The following is a 23,835-nucleotide window of genomic DNA, read 5'->3' as shown; positions in this document are numbered from 1 at the left end:
GAGGAGCAGGAAGAGGAGGAGGAGGAGGAGGAAGAGGAGCAGGAGGAGGAGAAGAGGAGCAGGAGGAGGAGGAAGAGGAGGAGGAGGAGGAGGAAGAGGAGGAGGAAGAAGAGGAGAAGGAGGAGGAGGAAGAGGAGAAGGAAGAGGAGCATAACAACATGAATTTGTAAATTTGTGCCAGGAAAAGAATAGCAAAGATGTAGGTCTTCAGTCTCAGCTAAAAGGGAAGTTCCAGGCCTAGGCCTACATTGTGTGTGTGAGTGTTGGGGGGGGGGGCAGGGAAGAGGCAGAGACTGGCACAGACATACACACAGAGACCAGAGGGAGGGGAGATAGAAAGGAGGGGGGGAGGAAAGAGGGAGAAGAGAGGAAAGGAAAAGAGAGGAGAGGAGAAGGAAGGAGAGAGAGAGAGGAAAGAGGGAAGAGAGAAGAGAGGAGAAGAGAGGAGAAGAGAGGGAAGAAGAGAGGGAGAAAGAGGAAAGAGAGAGAAGAGAGGAAAGTAGAGGGAAGGAGAGAGGGAGAGAAAGATTGAGATATCTTTTGTTAGTTTAATTTGTGGGCTCTAGATAGAGGGCCTGGAAGAGAAAAGATAACATTCTTTTTCCTCTTTCTCCTCCACACAGATCTGTCTCCTGCCCAGTGTGAGGAGCTAGCCTCCAGTAGAGTGCTTGAATTACCATACCAGAGACCCTGGGTTCAGTCCCAGCATGCTCTCCACAAAAAGCCAGATTTTGTCTGTATCATAGTATTTCAGCTACATTGTTTTCCTGGTCAAGATCGTGGCAGGGATCAGGACGGGCTCAGGTGGTCACCTCCTAGGAGCCTTCCAAACATTTCTGCCCTGGGACCAGGTGGTCCCCACCATGCAGGAAGCCCCAGAGCTGAGTTTCCCAATCAGATAGGAGCAGCTGATGGCAGGGGTGGGGACAAGGGCAAGTTTGAGATCTGGACATGGACTTGGCTGCCAGGGAAGGTCAGCACCCCTGGGGCAAAAGATACCAGTGAACTAAGACCTGTTTTACAACCTGAAATTCCAGCATTCTCTAGGCAATGTGCTGGGTGCTTTGCAGGCATTCCTGGAGAACCACACCAGTTACCACTCCCAGTCTGTGCAGGAAAAGTAGCACAGGAGGAAGTTTGAGATTTTGCTATCAGCCCTTCTAGTATTGGACAGGATCAAGAGGTAAACCCAGGATCCTCAGGTCCCAACCCCTTGCTCTCAAGTTTAACTTTACAATTTGGTGGGGAGTGGGTGAAGACTTGGCTCCAATGATTAAGAGCACTTGCTGTTCTTCCATAGGACCTGGGTTTGATTCCCAGCACCTACAAGGCAGCTCACAATTGTCTAAGATTACAATTCAGGGGAAATCAAATGCCCTCTTCTGGCCTCCGTGGGTACTGCACACATATGGTGCACAGACATGCAGGCATGTTTACTCAGATACATAAAATAAAAAGAAATAAATTGGCTGGGCATAGTGGTGTGTCTCTTTAATCTCAGTGCTTCAGAGGAACTTACATAGGATCTCCGTGAGTTCAAGGCAACCTGGTTACAGTTCCTGGACAGCCAGAGTTACATAATAGAGAGATCTTGTTTCAAAAAACTAATTAACAAACAAACAAATAAATAAATGTAAATGTTTCTTTAAAAAAATTTCCCTGTCTTAAGAAAAAAAATTACATAAAAAAAAAACCAAAAACACAATTTGGAACCCAGCATGGTAGCATATACCTCTAGTCTCAGCTACTTCAGAAGCTAAGGCAGGAGGCTTGCTCAAGGCAGAGGTTTGAAGCCAGAATGGACAACAGGGAGACTTCCATCTCAAATAAACAACATGAATAGCTGGGCAGTGGTGGTGCATGCCTTTAATCCCAGCACTTGGGAGGCAGAGGCAGGTAGATTTCTGAATTTGAGGCCAGCCTGGTCTACAGAGTAAATTCCAGGACAGCTAAGGCTATACAGAGAAACCCTGTCTCAAAAACAACCAAAGACTAAAAAACAAAACAACAACAACAAAAAACCAACATGAATGCAACAACACACACGAACTTGGCAAAACTACGCAGAAGATGAACAGGGCTCCTAAGCAAGGATGGCATGACCATTTCTGAAGGATTCCATATAAAAATCAAGCAAATAAGCATGGATTAACCCTGCCACCAAGACCAGACAGGTGGGCTTCCATCTGGCTACTTCCTGAAATCAATAGCATCAGTTATTGATCAGGCACCACCTTCCCATCCCTGGCAGTGACAGGCCCCAGCAGTCCACCGAGCATGCAGACTGAGAGGCAGGAGGCTGAACTCTGTTCCTGGCAGAAAACCAGTTATGTCTGTCATAGCAGCCGACGTGAAGTCAGGAACCCAGTGGGCCTCACTGCAGGTGAGAGTGACAGCCAGGCTGGAAAGGACGTGCTGGTGGATGGAGGAAGAGAAGCAGCAAGGAGGGATTGCTCCCGTGGCGTCTACGGCATTTAAGGTGAGGCCAGGGAGCACACCTCCCAGTCCCAGAGGTACAGGTGAGCCGTAGGCACCAATGCAGCCACTGTCATTAGAGATATAGAAAAAAGGCAGGGGATTCCTGTGCCGGATGAAAGCACGAGAGCCTGGGTGTAGCTGGGAGGGGCTCAAAGCCTCCTGTTTCATGATTTCTTTCCCAAGTGCCTGTGCATAGTATGAATTTTGTGAGGCCTTTGAACTGATCTCCTTAGTGCTCCTGGGTTTCTAGGTGGGAACCAGTTCCTCCCCAGCACAGATGTGACCTTCCCATCTGGGGTGACTGTCCCATCTGGTATTCATCCACCCAGCCAGTGTGTCCCAGTAGCATCTGTGAACCAGGTAGGGGCCTGAGCGCTGGAGGTACACACTCGGTGACCCTGGAGAAGTGCCAGATGTGCACAAGAGGGACTGGAGAAATGGTGTACAGGGTAGTGTACATGACCAGGGTACAGGCAGGAAGGCTTCCTAGAGGAGGTGACACTGGTGCTGGTACCTGATTAGGGTAGAGGGACATGGTCCTGGGTAGGAGAATCATCTGAATGCACTGGATGGTTTTTTTGTCAAGTTGACACAAACCTAGGCATATCCCTGATGAAGGACTCTTAATTGAAAACATACTTCCATCAGACTGGCCTGTATACAGGTCTTGGGGGGGCGGGGTGGGGAGGTATTGTTTTGATTAATAATTGATGTGGGAAGGCCAGGTCTACTGGAGGCTTTGCTATCTTCAGGTCGGAGGTCCTGATGTGTATAAGAAAGCAGGCTGAGCAAGCCAGTAAGCAGCTTTCTTCCATGGCTTCTGCCCAGTTCTGGCTCCATGGTTCTGTGTGGTGTTCCTGCCCTGACCTCCCTCCCTGATGGAGTGTGACCTGAGAGTTGTACAATGAAATACGCCTTTTTCTCCCTGAGTTTCTTTTCACCATGGTCTTTATCACAGCAATGGAAAGCAAATTATAGACAGCAAGGAAGACAAAAAAAAAAAAAAAAAAAAAAAAAAAAAAAAAAAAAAAAGGCTAGGATGGCTGAGAACCAGGTAAGGTGGCAGGGACCAAGGCAGAAGTTCAGGCAGAGGTGAAACCCTATAGGGTGTGGTGAGAAGTTAAGGCTTTCTTCTAACAATACTGTAACAGGGGCTCGGAGCTCTGCTGTTAAAGAGCACCACCACTTCACTTAGACCTGCTGGGCCCACATGGGATTAACAACAAGATAATTCCTGGCCTTTCGGCTTTCATTCTGTGTCTGTCTCCTTGGTCTTAAAATTTTGGTCAGACCCCTGCTCAGTTCTGCTCACGAGCATGCTAATCACTCAGAATGCCACCAGACACTAGTGACGCAAGGATGGGTGGCCCTTTCGTTACCTAACGCTTCCTGCCCCTCTTCAATGCTGAAGGCTCCAAGATAAGAGTAACGGAGTTTTCCTTGTCCTCTTCCAGACCTCTAGAGTAGCGCCCAGTCATGCCCTAAATCTGGATTCCAGAAAAATCCTAGCAGACTTATCATCCATGATGAGACTGACCTACCCCTCTGAGCAGGAGCACTGCCCCTGGGATGGAAACGGAAGCCCGATGGCTCTCAGAGCAACAGTGGGGTGATCTCTGGAACCACTCTCAGAGCGGGAGCCGAGATGATAACCAACTGCCAGTCAGTCTGACTATCACACCTCTTCCTCTCCCATCTTCCTCTATGTAAGCCTGCATCTCAGGGCAGCATCCTACAGAGGGGCGGGGAGCACTTGCTCTTCACCGTGTCCTGCATCAAGCCTCTCCAGCAGGGGTCCTCGTTTCTAGGGAGTCAGGACTCTGGCCTAGGACTCTGTTAAGGAAATTTAGCAAGAGCATGCTGAAGAAGGATGGAAGGACAAGGAAAATTCTGGGGAACATGGTGAAGAGAGCCCCTTGCTCTGGGGACTGGCTGAGGCCTCTCCCTCTTAGAGGTGAGAATTCCCACACAATTAACATTTGCTGTGGAGTTGCTGGCACACTGGCACTGTCCTTTCAGACATGGGCCTTTGATGTTAACAGCAGTGACTCTGGTTTAAGGCCTGGATGCTTCTGATCTTGGGCCTTACTCCTTTCCCAAGATATGTTCTGGGGATCTCAAAGCTGCTAATTTTGCTTACAGGGAAGACAGCCTACCTCCTGTATCTCTGTGACCTTCTCGAGTACAATCACATCAGGTGCCCCTCAGGAGCCGTCCTATGATCTCATTTGGGTTTCTAAGCAACCCTTTGAAGATAATAGTCTCAAATCTCACCAAAGTCCTACCTATGACTATAAAAGACTATGAAGCAAGTCTCTCTCAGAGAATCCCACAGCTGTGCTCTCTGGTGTGTCTGTCAGTATTTCTAAGCAACACCCCTCCCAACCCTCGTGGTTAAAATCTATATTAAAACTCTTTATAATAAAAAGATCAACTCTGCTTCATCCGGCTTACCTTGAAATTCATGCCTATGTCAAAGTCGAACATTCCAGTTTGGCCTGAGGTGAGGCCCTTAAAAGATTAGGGGAGCTCCTCAGGCTGCAATGGGCAGAACGTAGCTGAGTCTACTGCTTCTATGCCCCTTGACAAGTTCCAGGTCCTGACTTAAGGGCCTAGAAGGAAATTCTGGCAGTTGTATGGAAGGTGTGTCTGTTGTAGAAAGGCAAGAGAGTGTAGGATGTGGGTTGGAAGGGCTCAGGAGACTCAAGACATGTTCTAGAACAAACCCACAGGCCTTTGCGGTGGTCCGAGGGCAGAAAGGAGGGAGGGGGGAAGCAAGGATATAGGTTTGTTGATGACAACCGATGCTGGAGCAGCTAGATGGGGAGCCTACGAGGTACAGTCTGGGTGGAGGAGGGGAGTGGATGGAAGAGCCCAGTACCAGGCTGGGACCACCTTCAGGCACTTGTCTGCAAAGGCACCATCCACCATGCCACGCCATGCCACAGACCCTGGCATCTGTCCTGTTCTACCTTACATAAGCCACCAGACACCGAGAGGTCCCTGTTAGGAGCCTTAAGCTTTTTGTAAGCTACTTTGATATATATATTTTGGCTTGTCCAAGACAGGGTTTCTCTGTATACCTCTGGCTGTCCTAGAACTCACTCTGTAGACCAGGCTGGCCTCGAACTCAGAAATCTACCTGCCTCTGCCTCCCAAGTGCTGGGATTAAAGGCGTGCCCCACCACCGCCCGGCGCTACTTTGATATTTTCAACTCAGCTCAGAGGAGGAGGTAAGGTCTTACTAAGACATAATTCAGAACACCTGGCACAGGGAGTGTGGGAAAGGACTGAGGAACTAGTCTAGGCTGAGGAGACATGACAGCTGAAAATGCTGTGTGATCCTGGCTTAGGTCTGAGGTTGGGACCAGAGCTAGAAACTTGGGAACTATAAAAGCAGTCTAAATTAGATAATATGTTGCATCCATCCTAAATTTCCTGCAAGCGACACGACTGTTGTGGTCCTGTGAGAGAGGGCCCTCGGGCTAAGGGACCACGGAGATTTTAAGAATCAAGGCCATTCAGGAGGAGGCAGGAGGATCACTGTTTCAAGGACACCCTCTTCTACGTAGTAAATTTGGGGCTAGCCTGAGCTACATGAGATCCAGCCTCAAACAAGTAACAAAGTTTAGAGTCAAATGTCATTACTTTTGCAACTAATTTTTATACGGCCCAAACCAAGAGAGGCAAACAAAAGCCCTAGCAATAAAATCGTACAAGCAAGAGCTCGAGAGCTGGTTTGGCGGGTAAGAGCACTTGCTGTGTATCCAAAGGACCCAGGTTCAGTTTCAAGCACTCACAGGGTAGCTCACAACTGTCTGTAACTCCAGTTCCAGAGACTCCAGCATCCTCACACAGACATACATGCAGGCAAAACGCTGATGTATATGAAATAAAAATAAAAAATAAAGCAAAAAAATATACAGACAAACCACATGTCATTCTAACATGTCCCAGACCTTGAGGACACTGGTTCAAATAGTGAATTTGTGTTAGAATTGGTTACCTGGAGAGAGAGAGAGAGAGAGAGAGAGAGAGAGAGAGAGAGAGAGAGAGAGAGAGAGGAGAGTCAGATGACTAATCAAATGCCAATCGACAGCTCCTTCCTGATTCCACTGTGCAGCCAGGCCTGAGAACACTGGCTTAGCCTGTGGTGTCTCTGAAAGCTAACCTCTTTCAGTGTACATGCCTGTGTGATGTTTTCCCACATGTGTCAGAGATTCCCTTAACTCACTGATGGGGGAGGGCAGTAGAGAGAGCAGGTTCACAGGAGAAAGTTCTGGCTAATAAAACCAGAACTCTGCCAAGCTCAAAAAAGACGGAACCTATGCACCCACTCCCTATGGCTTCGTGGTACCCTGCAATGGTGATGCTACCCCATAAAAATGTCCCCGCACCTGAGCATCAGGGTGAGGCTGTCCCGGAGAGAGGCACCTCAGGCCAGCATGGCCCAGTCTTCCCAGAGGATGATTAGGGCAGGAGGTGAGGGGCTGGATGGTGGGGTAGCCCAGGCAAAGGAAGTGAGTGGAAAGGGCCTCCCCAAGACCTGTACTGTCTGCTCATCCCTCAGGCTCAGAGTTCAACCACTTCCTGAGGATATTCTTCCAGAAGCTCTGACCCTTAGGTTAAAGCAAGGGTTTTCTTTTTGGAGGGGAACAAAGAAAAGAAGACAGGGAGCAGACACAAGCGGAATGGTTTAAGGGCAGGTCTTCCTGAGCTACAAACTCTCCACTCACGGCCATACCATGCACGGGGGTGCAACCCTGAACCTCCAAGTTCTGCAGAGTTGCAGTACTGTCTTTTAGAAAGGAAGTTTTCTTTGAACTTAAAAGTGCAGTTTGTTGCCGGGCAGTGCTGGCACACGCCTTTAATCCCAGCACTTGGGAAGCAGAGGCAGGCGGATTTCTGAGTTTGAGGCCAGCCTGGTCTACAGAGTGAGTTCCAGAACAGCCAGGGCTGCACAGAGAAACCCTGTCTCAAAAAACCAAAAAGAAAAAAAAAAAGTGCAGTTTGTCATAAGCAGCCTCAAGAATGCTTCCTTCTCGGTGGACAGATGAAGGGATGGTGGTCTTGGATGGCGACCTCTGAAGTGTTCTCAGGCTGAAAGATGTCCTCTGACAAGATGGGCTTTGCAAAATCTCTGAATGTGAGTAGAAGCCATGTGAGGTCTAAGATGAAAGTCCTGGTCCTTACCAAACCCCATATGTTTTGGCCTGTATATATTAGGAAGGGAAGGCTGTGTAAACATAAGTTTACAAGGATGACCTGGAGGAGTTGGTCCTCCCCTTCTACCCCGTGGGTCCCGGTGGTAGAACTCAGGGAGTCTTGGTAGCAAGCACGCCTATCCACTGAGGTATCTTAATAGCCCAAGAGAGAGGGATTTATTTTTCTTTTGTATGTAAAAGTGTTTGCTCTTATGTATGCATGTGCACCACATATGTGCCTGGTACTTGCAGGTGCCAGGCTTACAGACAGTTTTGATACACAGTTTGTTTCCCAGCATCCATGTTGGGCAGCTCATAACTGTAACTCCAGCTCTCGGAGATTGAATGCCCTCTTCTGGTCTCTGTAAGGATATGCACAAACCCACACACATATATACACATAAATAGAACACAAATAAGATTTTTTTTTAAGGATCTAATATAATATTGAGCTCCTCAGAGAGGAATTTGTGGGTGTGTCAGGAGCTTTAATATTTGCATCCTTTAAATGGACAGCTTACACTTATAGGGAGCCGGGAACTCTTCCCTAAGAAAGCATTGGCACATATTTCAGGATCTGCAGTCATTCAGACTCAGCATCTCACTCTCTCCTTGGGTCTGGCATCGAATTCCACTGACCACAGGCAGAAAACAAAATGCTGGGGGTGTAGCTCAGTGGGAGGGGCTGCGCTTAGCATACGCTAGGCCCAAGGTTCAAGATGGTTCCCAGCACCATGCCACAATAGCCAATGGAGCAATGACAGAGTAGCAGTGTTGAACACACCTGGACTTGTTTCCTTGCCCTTGCTCCTAAATTGTGAGCTGTAGTGGGCATTTGCATAGCATCTGCATTGCTGTAGGTATTACAAGGAACCTGGAGATGATAACAGGGACAAGAGAGGTTGTGCATGGGCTATATGCAAATACCATGCCATTTTATACCCGATGCAATGCTTGAGCACCCACAGGTTTATGTGTCCTCACTGGTCCTGGAACCAGTCCTCTGCAGATACCAAGGGCCAGTTCTAATTCAAATCTGCTGCCATGATTTGAAAACAGTCAGAAAGTCTGGGTGTGGTACTGCACTCAGGAGGCAGAGCTGACCTCCTATGGTCCACATAGCCAGGCTAGCCAAGGCTAAATAAACAGGGAGACCCTGTCTCAGAGGGAGGTGGGGAAAACACATTAATCAAATGGACATGCTTGTATTCTAATAAAACTTAATTTATAAAAACCTTTAGCTGGGCCGGAGAGATAGCTCAGCAGTTAAGAGCACTAACTGTTCTTCCAGAGGTCCTGAGTTCAAGTCCCAGCAGTCACATAGTGGCTCACAACCATCTGTAATGGGGATCTCATTCCCTCTTCTGGTGTGTCTGAAGACACAGCACACACACACACACACACACACACACACACACACATATAAAAAAAATAAACAGGGGAAAAAAACCTTTTGCTAGTCTGAAATCTGTCCATCTGTGTCCCTCTGTTTTCAATCAAGTCTTTAATTCATCCAAGATGAGGGGCAGATTTCTACTCTTCCTTTTTCTATATTTGCTATCCAATTTTCCCAGTGTCATAAAACAAAGTGACTTTCCTTCCCACCTTTGTCAAAGGTGAGGTTGGCTGCCAACGCACAGACTTATTTCTGGGCTCTCTGTTCCGCTCTATTGCTCTGGATGTCTATTTCCACAACAGGGCCATGCCTCTTTGGTTACTGTAGCTTTTTTTTTTTTTTTTCCCAAGACAGGGTTTCTTTGTGTAGCCCTGGCTGTCCTGGAACTCACTCTGTAGACCAGGCTGGCCTCGAACTCAGAAATCCGCCTGCCTCTGCCTCCCAAGTGCTGGGATTAAAGACCTGTGCCACCACCACCCGGTTTAGTTACTGTAGCTTTGTAGAGTATCTGACTACTGTTGGGAGACAGACTGAGGTGCAGTATGATTATTGCATGGCTTTTGCTACTTCTCAAAATTATAGCAAAGTATGTGTGTCAACAATATAGAACACTTAGTGGTAATAAGTTGTTCTTGGTGGAACAAGTGAGGGAGAAGCCCAGAGAAGAGAGACTGCAGTGGCTTGGTGATATCAAGGTTTGGGGAGTAAACAGTAATTGTGGATTATACAATTTTGGTACAGTTGGTAAAATATAATTGGTACAGTCTTCATGACTTCTTATATTAAAAACAAAAAATACAAAGCTATTAAAAATCTATTTTTTAAAAAATATTTATCTTGTTATTTTATTTTATGTTTTGCCTGTATGTATGCATGCGTACCCCATGCATGCAGTGGCAACAGAGGTTAGAAAGAGGGCCCTGGATCGCCTGGGACTGGAGTTAGAGATAGTTGTGAGCTGTCATGTGGTTATTGGAAACCAAATCTGTGTCCTCTGAAAGAGTAGCCAGTTCAGCTCTATCACTGAGCCATCTCCCCAGCCCTAAAGATGTATTTTAAGCTGGATTGGTGGCTCATGTTTACAATACCAGGATTGGGAGACTGAGGCAGAAGGGTGACTATTATTTCAAGGCCAGCTTGGGCTACACAGTGAGTGCCAGGCCAGCCTGGGCTTCATACAGAGTTAAAAAACAGGTAGGGCAGAATGAGACCCTGTCTGAAGGCGATAATAGCAACAAGATATCTAATCTTCTAGATGCTTAGAGAAACTCTGAGGACACAGGTGCTGCCTGCTGTGAAGGAGAGGAGCTCAATGGAGCTCTGCCACTGTATCACCAATGCCTCCCACAATACAGTGGAACCTTCTGGAGAGTAAGACTGAGCACTGATGGCTCCCGGGCCTCCTCTAGAATGGAGCAAAGGGCACCCAGAGAAAGAAATGCCGGAGGAAGTTTTAAAACACAAATGCCAGACAGCCCGTGTCAGTCAGTGGGCAGAACAGATGGCCCGGAAGAAAGACAAGCATCACAAAGGCCCAGAATGGAGACAGAACACGGCCTTCCTGTAATGTAAGTAGATGGGAGGGGGAGAGATTGGTCATCGGTCGGGAGTGTTTGCTGTTCAAGCATGAGGTGTGAGTTCAGCTCGCAGATCCTAGCACCCATGGAATAGACTGGGCACAGTCCCAGCCACACCGGTGATATGCTACTATGAGAAGCAGGTGGGACCCAAGGTTCCATTTCATCCCTTGGGAGGAGGGACACTTGTGCAGCTGTGGTGGGGGTTCTGGAGACAGAAGAGTGGGGAACTAGGAGGCTGTTGGGTAGACAGCAGCTGTGACAGAGAGGGTTATGGGGAGCACAGCATGGTAGGCCGCAGCGTGTGAGGGTGCCACAGGTGACTCTTTGACCTGGGCTTCTTCAGACGGATGGTAACACTAGACTCTGACACTGGCAGCCACACAGGAGGAGCAGGTGACCCGATGACCTTCTGGTTTGATGGGCGTCCTATTAATCTGCCCACATGGGATGACGAGGTACCCAGAATTTCATAGTTAGGCTTTGTCCCACTGCCTGCCAAGGGTGGCCACACCCCCTAGCCAGCAAGCTTTGATGCCTGTGGGCCCATGCGTCCACAGCTCTCCTTATCATATGGACTGGGGGCCACACAAAAGGGAGGCCAGTAGGCAGCCCTTGGAGCAGACTGGGTGGGGTATTTTTGGGGAAGCGGGTGGAGGCTTGTCCTGGAGACACCATCCCTGGATACCTTCTGGCATCCTCTCACCAGACCAACATTTCCTGAACTGAGAAATATGGTCAATACCGTATTTAGCAAGTGACATGCAATGACACTTTCCCCAACAGGTGTGTCAGGCTCTGAGGACAAGGGCATCCTCTACAGTCAGAATCTAGTGCTGCACAGGAATGGTTAAATAAACACCCAGAGTGGACTTGCCCACGCCAAAGACCCAGGGTGGTGCCCAGCCTCAGGGGCTCCATGGGACTTGGAAGAGGAGCCAATCCTACTGCCAACAGGAAAGCGTTTTACAGTCTCAAGATGGCTCCCACCAAGCCATGAGGCTGAAAGTGATGTCCACACCCTGAAGGGTTCATCTTCCTCCATTGAGGGTGCTCAGCTATGGTCTCTACCTCCCCAATCCTCAGCTCAGATTTGTATCCCCTTGGGGACACACTGGAAACCCACAAGAACCAGAATCTGACTGGCTTCTTGGTTTTGGTCCCACACTGACCTCTAGGGGACAGCTGGAGTACAGCAAGGTGCTGGGAGCCTGGTCCATAGCACTAGGATCTGCCTCTAGCTGGCTTCCTCAGATTCAGACTTTGATGGGCTATGGGTTTGCCCCATGTGTTCCAGGAGCTGGAATTCCAGTGAATTCTAAGGATTCACCCTGCCTGGCTGGTTCGGTGACACACAGGAGCCCACAGGCAGGAACTGGCTCATGTCCACCAGGCTGTCTGACTAAGCAGAACAAACCAAGTCACCTGCCGTATCTAGGAATACGCGGCCTCAGTGGGTGCTCTGGCCAGAGCCGTGTGGAGGATGGAAGAGGCTTAAAACTCAGAGCCACAAACACAGTCGCATTATACAGTCCTGCAGGAAAGACAGAAAAAGCTGGGTTGTTGTGATTGCTGACTCCATCTTTCTGCCTCCCTTGGACCTCTGGACTTAGGGAAAACAAAACAACAACAACAACAACAACAAGACCACTGCTTATAAAGAATTCCCTCTTGAGGGCCAGGTCCTCCGAGCCTGTTTCTCCTCTTTGCTGTGGCTGAGACAGTATGGATGCCATGGAAGCAGCGGGAGCCCACGGAGCATGTTCCTGTTCCTGAGTACTCCTGGGGTACTTGGACTCAGTGCGTCTCTGTTCTCCAACTTCTCAGCACAGACTTCATTTGAAATGTTGGACCTCAAGGGTAAAAGGGATGCAGAGACTCAGGTGACGTGGATCCCTGATTTGTCTTCTCATTCAATCAGACCTAGGTTGGCTGAGCAAGTCTTGCTTTATGGCCAAGGAAACTGAGGTTCTGAGATGTTGACGGGAACTTGCTGAGGTTGTATGGTTAGTCAGTGGCCGAAGTGAGGTTGGATCCCATTTTAAATGATGGTACAGCCTATTCACTCTGCACCCTCCACAATTCAGGGTCACTTAGTGTCAGCCCCCCATGTTGGGGGTTCTCTGTCCCAGGTCTGGTTTCATTGGTCCCAAATGCATCCATGGATTGGGCACAGTGAGACAGTTCTGGAGCCCTCAGCACTGGCCTTACACACACTTGGAGCCCCGTTATTCTAGTCTACCCCTAAGGGGTCTCATGCTGAGCACAGTCTGGACACCAGACTTGTACCCTGGCCCCACACGAACCAGAGCTTTAGTCTCTGTCACCTTCAAACCGTTAGACAAAATTTACGGGTTCCCTTTGTGAGGACCAGGCGTCTGCACTAAGCACACCGGACAGAAAGAGCCTTGCTCTTGACGGTGTTTCATGCTACTAAGACAGAAACTAAGCTGCTATGTGCTTTCCCGGAAATCAGGAGGGCTTTAGTTGGTACAGTAAGGGAGTCTCCTGCTACCTTAACCATTTCAAAATAGCAGCCGGGCAGTGGTGGCGCACACCTTTAATCCCAGCACTTGGGAGGCAGAGGCAGGCGAATTTCTGAGTTTGAGGCCAGCCTGGTCTACAGAGTGAGTTCCAGGACAGCCAGGGCTATACAGAGAAACCCTGTCTCAAAAAAATTAAAAAAATAAAATAGCAGTTTGATGTTGGCCAATCAGCTTTTTGTCCCTGTTATTCAGTTTCCTTGTTCCTGTGATAACAACATTATGTTTTAAGTTTAAATTACTGTACCTAAGAGATCTATAAAGCAAAATGCCCTACCAGGTGGTGGTGCATGCCTTTAATCAGGAGGCAGAGGTGGGTGGATTTCTGTGAGTTTGAGGCCAGCCTCTAACCTGTAAGGCCCTCTTGCTCAAGGACAGATAACTTCCTGGAATGCTGGGGGCTGTTGTTTATGTAAGAGAACAAACCGAATGTTTTCACTTCTGTAAACAAGCTTGGTTGCCCCAACTGCACAGGACGTGTGCTTGATCACGGATGGGAGGAGGAGGAGGTGGTACATAGGCAGGAAGTACGGCAGGATATATGCCTGCCCCTGGTTGGACAAAGGCAGGCAGTATGTAACCTCGTGAATTTTGCCTTTATAAGCCCCTGACTAGTGTAATTTGGGGCCATTCCCTGAGCTTGAGTCTCAGGTATGGTCTTGGCCAGCAGTCTTTTTAAAGATTTATTTATTACATATACAGCACTCTGCCTGCATGTATGCCTGCAAGCCAGAAGACTTAATTTCAGATGGTTGTGAGCCACCATGTGGTTTCTGGGAATTGAACTCAGGACCTCTGGAGGAGCCGCCAGTGCTCTTAACCTCTGTGCTATCTCTCCAGCTCCCTGGTCAGTATTTAATAAACCCTGTTTTATTAAACTTAATTCATCGTCAGATGGTGAATCCCTGAGTGACCCCAGATCCATCCCCGTTCCCACCTTACAAAACCCACTGTTCTGCTCCTGCCCTAGATCTTGTGTTAGTCCTGTTGTCAATGAAGCAAGGGAGAGAGGGAGGGAGGAAGAAAGGAAGGACGAACTTATCTTGGCTCGTGGTTTCAGATTCTCACTGGGATCCATTGCTTAGAGACGGAGGTAAGACAGAGTAACACTGTAGTAGGAATGTGTGGTAGAAGAGGCAAACCTCATGGTGGAGAAGGGTGGTGGTAGTGGTGGGAAACCTGATCTACCAACTTTTCCCTTTCTTGTCCTTTCATTCCTACTAACAGGATGGCGGGGCTTGTATATCCAGGGCAGATCTCCTTTTAGTTAACCCTCTCTGAAAACACCCTCCCCCACACACCCTGAATGGTCTTTCCCAATGTTCTAGGACAGTGTTTCTCACCTGTGGGTTCTGACCCCTTTGGGGTCACATATCGAGATCCTGCATATCAGATATTTATTTACATTACGATTCATAACAGTAACAAAATCACAGCTATAAAGTAGCAATAAAATAACCTCATGGTTGGGGGGGGGGCAGTCACCACAACATGAGAAAGGGTTGTAGCATTAGGAAGGTTGGGAACCACTGTTCTAGGTGCTTCTGAATCTGATCAGGCTGACAGGCTCAGTCATGAGAACCTGGGAAAATAATCTACCACCAGGCTACACTCAGCACACATAATTGCAATCTCTAACTGAATTATTACACTTCTGTCCCTTGATAGTGCCTTAGCCTTCTTCAACACAGTCTGTTTGGCCACCCTCAGCGTTATGGGACACCTTATATAGCTTCCTCCTCACAGAAGCTCACTTGGACACCACCACACAGAAGTGTCAAAGAACCTGGTCCATATCTACTAAGACTCTAGGCTTCTTCCATTTCTCAGGGAGGTGGTCTCGGATGAGGTACTACCCAGAGCCAGAGAGGTTTTGGAGCTGACTTGGGTGAGAAACCAAAACAGTCCTCATCCAACCAGAAGGTTCCCTGGAGACTGTAGATAGTGCAATTTAAACCGTCTCTGTGGTACAAAGCTGCGCTTGCAAAAATAATCCAATGCATTATAAACAGATCATTTGGTGATAACAGCAGAATGAATTAAAACACACACACACACACACACACATACACACAGTGTGTGTATTTATATAGAAGCCAGTGTGTACAGAAGCCAGGAAGCTAGAGAGGGACAAGAGAGGCCTTAAGGGAAAAGGGCAGAGGCTATAAAGGAACACATGTAACTAGGAACCTTTATGTGGGTACAGGGAGCAGAGGGAATGAGGAGAGACCAGAGGTCAACTAAACCCAAGGATATACGAAAACACAGAATGAAACTGGTCTCTATGACGGCTGTTCTCGGGTGCCAGCTCGACACACACCTGGGAAGAAGGGACATCTTCCGCTGAAGATTTGCCTCCATCAGACTGAACTTTGAACATGACTGTGAGGCATCTTACTGACTCCTTATTGGTGGTGGAGGGTCCAGCCCAGGGCAGCTGGCTCCCAGCTAGCTTAACAGAAGCCGAGAGCACACCCGCCAACAGGGCACCTCCATGGCCTTGGCTTCACTTCCTGCCCCAGGTCCCTGTACAGCTGCTGGTACTGGGTTGTGGTCTCCCTAACTTGGTTCTGGTCATGGCATTTACCACATCAGCAGGAAGCAAGGAGGCACAGAGCTCTGGAGGCCTTGGTATTTCCCTATACGAGTGGCTTTTATGCCGAACCCACTGCCTGTTACCCACACCTGAGTTTATGACACTGAGATGATTTAGGGTGATACCTCTAGGTGCCCCACGATGGAGCTGGTCACAGAAAGACCACACTTGGGACTCTCAGCCCCTCCAACTCCCCACCTCTAGATGGTAGAAGGGGCTAGAGACTGAGTTATGAAAACTAACTTTAAAATAAAAAAAAATTAATTACATATTTAGTGTGTGTGTGTGTGTGTACACTTGACTTCCTAAGGGCTTCACTGTGCCGGTTCCAAAGTGATTTTTTTTTTCCTTTCTTGATTTATTTTTAGATAAATTCTTGCTATGTAGCCCAGGCTGCCTCAAACCTGTGGCAATCCCCCTGCCTCAGACTCCTGAGGACTAGGATTAGAGGCAGGTGCTACCTTACCCAGCAATCCTGTAGTTGTTTTTTGACTTTGATGCCAGAAGACCATTAGCAGAAGGCCCAGTCCTTCCAGACCTTCCAAAGCTGAGCCTGGGTGCAAATGCAGAGGGTAGTGGAGGGAAGCAGGCGCTGAGGCAGCGGCCCTTACCTGCTCCACACAGTCTGTGATGTCTGGAGAACATGGCAGGGTCCCCGCGCTCTCTACCGACAGGACGTCCTTCAGCAGCTCCTCACACCCTGTGAACAGACAGACAGACAGACAGTGAGGGGTCTGGGCCTCCATCCACAAGGCTGTTCTTCTGACTAATGGGCCTTGGAGGGAAGATCTGGAAGAGTAGCTGGACCACGTCTCCAAACACAATGGCAGGGGAGGAGATGCCCAGCCTCATGGGCCTGGTTCAGGGTACCACATAAGGTGTCAGAAAGGCATGTGATGAGAACTTCTTTCATGAGATAAAACCCAGCGGGGACAGAGAGAGGAGACACTCACGTACACAGAAGCATGCAGGGAAGTACTGAGCTAGAAAGTACTTCTCTCTGTGCACAGGGCCCACCCACAAAGTTCCCTACCAACCCCCAAGCCCTAGATCAGGCCACTCTTAGGAGGTTGGGAGGCTCCTACCCCCTGCTCAGTACAGGCAGGGGGCAGGTATGGTCCAAGCTGGCCCAGAGAACTAAACAAATCCCTTCAGAAAATCTTAGGGGTATCTGGGCTTCCTCTGCTTCCCCAGTGAACTTCTGTTCTGAACATTTACGCGGCAGAATTCTTGCTTCCTTCCTACTTCCTGGAACCCCAAGGATCTTGCAGAGGTGAACTCTTCCAGGCCTGACCACAGAGAGAGAACCTGACTTCTTTTACAGGTGACAGGATCCCTCTGAAGTGGCTCGTGTTCTCCTAGCCTCCAGTGCCAGCAGGAGGCCTCAAAAATCCTGGCTGCCTCCCTAAGCCATTTTCTTTCTTTCTTTTTTGTTTTGTTTTGTTTCGAGACAGGGTTTCTCTGTATAGCTCTGGCTGTCCTGGAACTCACTCTGTAGACCAGGCTGGCCTCAAACTCAGAAATCCGCCTGCCTCTGCCTCCCAAGTGCTGGGATTAAAGGCGTGGGCCACCATGGCCCGGCATCCCTAAGCCATTTTCTCAGGGGCTCGGGGGAACTTGACGGAAAAGCTAAGTATTCTATGAGTTCTCAAAACTGCCTTTGGAATTTTGGAAGAAAACAAAAAGAGGATTGGGAAAGAAAGGGAGGAATTAGGAATGACTCAGAGAAGAGAGATAATAAATAAGAAAGAAGCCCTAAGAGGAGAGAGAGAGACATGGCAGCCAGCTCCCTCCAGCTGTGGCCAGAGCTAGATTGGTTTGACTCCCTCCCACCCTTTTCTCTCTCCTCTCTTCTCTCTCTCTTTCTCCCTTTGCTGGCAATGGACCCCAGAACTTTGCACTAGTTAGGCGAGCTCTCTACCTCTGACTGAGCAAGTCCCCCCAGTCCCACACCAGAGCTAGAGTGAGAAATCCTGGGAAACTCCTCTGAAGCACTTCTAACCTTGAAGGAGAGAGACGGCAGGAGGACAGATACGGACAAGAGCGGTTTTCCAGAGAGGCAGATATGAGACGGGCAGAAAGGCGACCCTGCCCTGGTGGTGGGACCCTGTGGTAGAGGTTCAGAGAGACCCACGCCCAAGATTTTTCCCCTTACCCACCACAGGTCACTAGCTCAACCCCTATGGGTCACTAGGAACAGAGCCCATTTCTGGGATCCACCCTGGGCCCTGGGACACCTGTATGCTGGCTTCCTAGCTGGACAAGGACCTCACCTTTCATGGCGAATACTCCACGGCAAAAATCCTTGAAGTTGATTCTCCCCAGGTCATTGGGATCCAAACACTTCACAAGTTTTTCCACCTTTGGGGAGGAAAGAGGACATGCATGAAGCACCCTGAACACCCCAGGGACCCAGGGCGCCAGGGCAGAAGGGAGATGCGATGGAGGCGGGCAGGTGTCACCAACTAAGTCAAAGGGACATCAGTGCTCCCAACTTGGTCTTCCCCTCTAGGATCATGCTAGTCTCTGTTTAAGACTCAGTGAGAAAAGGTAAAGAGGCCTCAACAGTGCAGGGCGTGGTCCCACAGCTTCTCCAAAACCCACCCCAAAGACCACACTGAAAGTCAACACTCTGCTGCCAGGTTCATTGTTTAATTTGTCTAATTTGTAGACAGGGTCTGGCTATGTAGCCCAGACTAGCTTAAAACTCTGAATTATCCTGCCTCAGTCTTTTTTTTTTTTTTTAAAGATTTATTTATTATATGTAAGTACACTGTAGCTGTCCTCAGACACTCCAGAAGAGGGCGTCATCTCCTTACAGATGGTTGTGAGCCACCATGTGGTTGCTGGGATTTGAACTCAGGACCTTTGGAAGAGCAGTCAGTGCTTTTAACCACTGAGCCATCTCTCCAGCCCCTGCCTCAGTCTTTTAAGTGCGGAGATCACAGGCATGCACCACCATGCCTGGCTAACAACTTTTGTTTGTTTGTCTTGTAGGTTTTTGGTTTTTTGTGGAAACAGCATTTTATGTGTCCCAGGTTGGCTTCAAAATTGCTAGGTAGCCAAGGATAACCTTGAACTTCAGAGCCTTCTGCCTCCACCAGGAGAATGCTGGGATTACAAGCGTATGTCTCTGTGCCTGTTGGTGCAATGCTGAGGACTGAACCCACGGCCTTGTGCATGCATATTACTAAGGAGCTATGTCCTTAGACTATGCACTTTAGCTTCTTGACATTTTTTCCAAGTTAGCTTGTACCTCAGTAGCAGCCCTCCAGAACACTCATTCATTCATTCACTCACTCAATCATTCACTCGAATTCAACAACTGACCACTGTGCATCTCCTACTTGCCTGGTGTTGATGGCAGTAACTGGTTAGTTACACGTGGTCATATGAAACACACACACACACACACACACACACACGCACAGTCACATATGTAACCCCAGGCAACTTCCCCCCAAGTCATCACCATCTGTGGAAAATGTCGTTCGTGGTAGAGTGAGACTGTTTTTGATGAAACAGCTGCTTTGGGGTTACCCAGGCTCTGTAGGTAAGTCCGATAAACTCCATGGTTCCCTGAGAGTTGTACTTTGGTGGAATCGGACTTTGGTTTGTCCTACGTGGTGGGGAGCAAGCGCTTGTGTATATCTTCCTTGGGAAAAGGTTCAGAAAACAAGGGCATACTCTTTCTGGAATTCCCTCTGGCTGGGCTGTGGGCGATCAATCGTGTGAGAGCATGCTGGGAACACAGACCCACAAGCAGGGTAGGGATCTGTCACTGCTGTGGCTGCTGGCATCATTACGGGCAGGTCTGCCTTCCCTCCCACTCTGCTTGTCACCTGTGCCAGAGCCCAGGCAGGTGGAAGGACTCATCTGCTCTCACACTGTTTTCCCTGCGCATCTACAGGATGCTTGTCTAGCGTGCTGGTTGCGGCAGGCACCTAATCGCTGTACCTGCAGCAGCCAGCATCGGGGGCTGGGCTCGGTGGGCTTCGGTGAGCACAGCTCCCACCACAGCCACTCTCCATTCCTGTGCATGACGGCTGTGCGTTTGTACCTCTTTCCAGCTTTCCTATCCTGCTGGGTCTGAGGGATAACCCAGGAGCTATGCGATGTCCTAAGATGGTTCTGAACCTGGTACCTAGTAGAGCATCTCTTGGATCCAGATAACCCCAACTCTAAGGGGAATGCTATAGCAGAGGTTCAGAGAGACCCATAGTGCTGTGCACTAGACAAAGACGAGGACACCACAGGCCTTCCCGTCAGCCGCCATGGAGTGGTACAGTGTCAGTAACAGGGAGGAGGCTTTTCTTGCCAGCTCAGGCCTGAACAGAGCATCCCCAACATTGCAGCTGCCAGCCCTACTCCCATCCCCACTACCGAGGAAGCTGCTGACACTGCCAGGCAATGACATGGCTTCTGAGACTAGTACTGCCCAGGTGCCACCTGCAGGCTGTCATGGAGCTCACCCATGGCTCCAGCTGGCCATCCTCTCCTCTCCTCCTGCCCCCTTCCCTGCCATTACGGAGAGCCTATGAGCAGAAGGAGGGCCTAGGACACACTGACCCCTACCCCCGGCCTCTAGGATCTTACCCCTACAGCTCTTTCCAAAGCCAGGGCCTATGCCTTGATTGGGGACAAGCCCAAGGCATCTACTCTACAGTGTCAAGGGCCTGAAGAGAAGCTCCAACCTCACACACTCGGAGGGACAGCAGGATTCTGTAATCTACCAGGCTGGGGGTCTTTAATCCCTAATGCCTAGAGCCTGAGAACATCACTGGGGCAGGCTGTCCATCTTCTGCTTCCAGAGAAAGCTAGTACAGAGGTAGGTAGGGGTGGGGGTGTCTTATGACAGACACAGACAGACAGACAGACAGACAGACAGAGATATGAGGCTGTAAGGACCTCCACACAGTCCACGGAGATGTGATTCAGCCTGCTGTTAGGAGCTCACAACTACAGTGACTCCCTTCTCTTCAGCTACCCCCACAGAGCTCAGGAGGGTGCTGGTCCCAGAGTAGTGGCTATATATACTACTATTAAGACAGCTTTGCGGTAACTGTATAATTAGTAGTTTTGTTTGGTTGGTTTTTTTGGGGGGCAGGGAGGACTCAAGACAGGGTTTCTCTGTGTATCCCTGGCTGTCGTAGAATTCACTCTGTAGACCAGGCTGGTCTTGAACTCAGAAATCCACCTGCCTCTGCCTCCCAAGTGCTGGGATTAAAGGCATGCACCACCACTGCCTGGTAATTAGTAAATTCTTATATCACATATAATTAGCATACATAAAGACCACGAAAGTGGTTGCATGGTCTATCATCTATCTATCTATCTATCTATCTATCTATCTATCTATCTATCCATCCATTTGTTTAGGTCTTTTTTGTTTGGTTGGTTTGATTCCAGGGTTTGTTTGTTTGTTTGTTTTTTGAGGCAGGGTTTATCCATAGAGTTTTGGCTGTCCTGGAACTAGCTCTGTAAACCAGGCTGGCCTCGAACTCAGAGATCCACCTGCCTCTACCTCCCAAGTGCTGGGTGGGATTAAAGGCATGTATCACTACCACCTGACACAGTAGCTTTTTAAATGAGGCTCTAGTAATATTTTGAAAAAATGGGTGAAAAAAATAGCTATTTAGACAGCAGCTGCTATAACAGTCCCATGTTACATTTGAGGACACTGAGGCTCAGGGAAATTGAGTCATTTAGGCAGTCAACAGGGTCTTCCTGTCCTTAGAGTACCAGCGACTCCTATCTACTGCTTCCCTGCCCTCTGCAAGTATGTGGCCTCTACTGGGCTACCTGTGTGCCTGGATCCCCACTCACACTCCCTACACCCCATGTGTGAAGACAGACCTGGCTGGGGTGCCACTCTGTGAGCATGTGCAAGCCCTGGCCTCTTTCCCTAACACGGTCAAAGAAATATGAAGATTCTGGAGGACTGTATTTGAAGTCAGCCTAGGCTACAGGAGAGTGAGAGATCCTGTCTCAGAGAGGAAACTAAACAGGCAAAATCAGAACACACAGAGAAGGGAACAGCGGCATCTGGGGCTGTGTCTGCTGAGTTCCAGGAAGGGGCAGGGGTTTTCTCACACCAGGGAGTACAGGAGGTAACACTAAGAACCAGCACAGATGGCTGCCAGCAGTCCCAGCAATCCGGGGCTCCTCTGGCTCCCATGAGAGGAGAGAGCAAGCTCCGAGGCTGGCAGGGATGACAGGAACAGCTGAAGCACACACAGCTGGACCAGCAGCATGCTGCCAGAGGAACTGGTGTTTCTGCTGGCAGAGGAACACCGATCTTCGTATTGGGAACCATTCAATTACCAGGCTTCCCCTTCTATTTCTGTTGCTCTTCTCCTCAGGCTGGTTTCTTCCATTTATCCCCCAGAGTCGCATCTCTCTGACGGAAGGATGCTGTGATGCTGTGAGCCAGCTGTGGTCAGCTTACCGGTAAGATCTCTCCCAAGTCCAGCTGCCTCCTACACCTCCTCTCTGCAGGCCTGGCAAGCCAGTGAAGGCCAAGCAGCCCTTTGCTGGCTGAGGTCTCTGGCTTTCAGCACTTAGAGATGCTGAATAAACATTAGCTCTTCCTACCAGGAATCAAAGTAAGTGCAGAGCAACTGCCTTTATGCCAGGCACTGCTCCATCACTCCATAGACAAGTTTACTCCAGTGTCACCAGCTTCTGGATCCTGAATAGAATTCTTATTCCCATTTTACAGATGAGGGCATACACTAGTCTCAGACATTTGGGGTTAAGGTCATAAAACCATGAGGAGGCAGCTAAGCCCATGCAACCCTCAGTAATTATTGCTATTGAAATAATTTTGATCATTTATAAATCCTATGGGCCTTGCTCTGACCAGAGAAAACAAAGCTAAGAAATTTTGACCAGAAAAATTAGCACCAGTACAGGAAACCGTTGCTTAAGAATTGGAGTATTAAAGGAGAGAACAGTTAAAAGACATTGAACTGCTAAAAGAAAGGTTGGTGGCTAGCATCATCCCGACTGTAGACTCCAAGCCTGTTACTCAGATGTCAATATTAAAGTTCTGGGAAGAAGGGCGTGGCGGCATGTGCTGTAACCTCCAGCAGGATGGTCACTAGACCCAGCCAGCCTAGTCCACACAGGGAGACCTCAAAGCAACGCCCCAAACACAAATAACCAACCTGAGAAGACAGCTGGCTCTGGGTGAGCTACACAAGCAGCCCACATCCCATCTCTCCCACATCCCATCTCTCCCACATCCCATCTCTCCCACAGACCATAGTGGAGCACCATGTGGAGAATCTAAAGAGACAAGGCTCCACAAGGCAAACAAAGGGAAAACAAAAACTTGAATTTGAAAAAAGCCAAAACCAACCAACCAACCAAACAAACAAACAAAAAACCAAACAAACAAAAGAGCCAGGCAGTGGTGGTGCACGCCTTTAATACCAGCACTTGGGAGGCAGAGGCAGGCAGATTTCTGAGTTCGAGGCCAGCCTGGTCTACAGAGTGAGTTCCAGGACAGCCAGGGCTATACAGAGAAACCCTGTCTTGAGAAACTAAAAACAAAACAAAAAAACAAACAAACAAACAAAAAAACTTGAATTTGGGGGATTATCTTTACTCTCCAATTTTTATGCAGCAGGTGGGAAGAGAGGGGCTCTAAAAGAAACCCTTTCTGATGTAAAGTTGAGGAGGGTCCCACCAGAGTCAAAAAACAAGGAAAATGCCCTAGGTGTTTCTTTCTCTCCCCTGCCACTTTGTCTATTTTGTCTCTCCCACAAGGCAAACTTAGGTCCCGAAGCTGAATGGTGGCAGCAGCCACATCACCATCATGTATGTGTGGCAGAGTAGGGGGGAGGGGTAGATGAGGTGGGACAGAAAGTAGGAAAAGAGCCCCTGGGAAATAGCAGGGCAGGACCCGGAGAAGACGCAGCTCAGAGCTCAGGAGTGGATGGAGACCCTTTTGTGAGGGTGACTGAAGTCCTGAGCTCTGCCCTGAGCTACAGACGGAGCAAACAGTTCAGTTCAGAACTGAGCAGCTGACTGAGGA

At 48.9% G+C, this 23,835-nt stretch overlaps 1 protein-coding gene across 2 annotated transcripts in view; it reads right to left on the bottom strand.

Moving 5' to 3' along the window:
- Rab11fip4 (RAB11 family interacting protein 4) overlaps positions 1–23,835 on the bottom strand; it is a 108,023-nt gene that overhangs the window by 62,428 nt on the left and 21,760 nt on the right. For both annotated transcript variants that reach the window (XM_031351342.1, XM_031351341.1), the window contains exons 2-3: positions 18,068–18,155; positions 16,406–16,494 (exon numbers count right to left, since the gene is read on the bottom strand). In XM_031351342.1, the coding sequence (XP_031207202.1) occupies positions 16,406–16,494; positions 18,068–18,155 (177 nt within the window). The remainder of the gene's footprint in view (positions 1–16,405; positions 16,495–18,067; positions 18,156–23,835) is intronic.

The sequence above is a fragment of the Mastomys coucha genome, unplaced genomic scaffold (genome assembly GCF_008632895.1).
Source record: "Mastomys coucha isolate ucsf_1 unplaced genomic scaffold, UCSF_Mcou_1 pScaffold5, whole genome shotgun sequence".
Taxonomy (NCBI): domain Eukaryota; kingdom Metazoa; phylum Chordata; class Mammalia; order Rodentia; family Muridae; genus Mastomys; species Mastomys coucha.
This window is presented reverse-complemented; position numbering and strand designations above follow the sequence as displayed.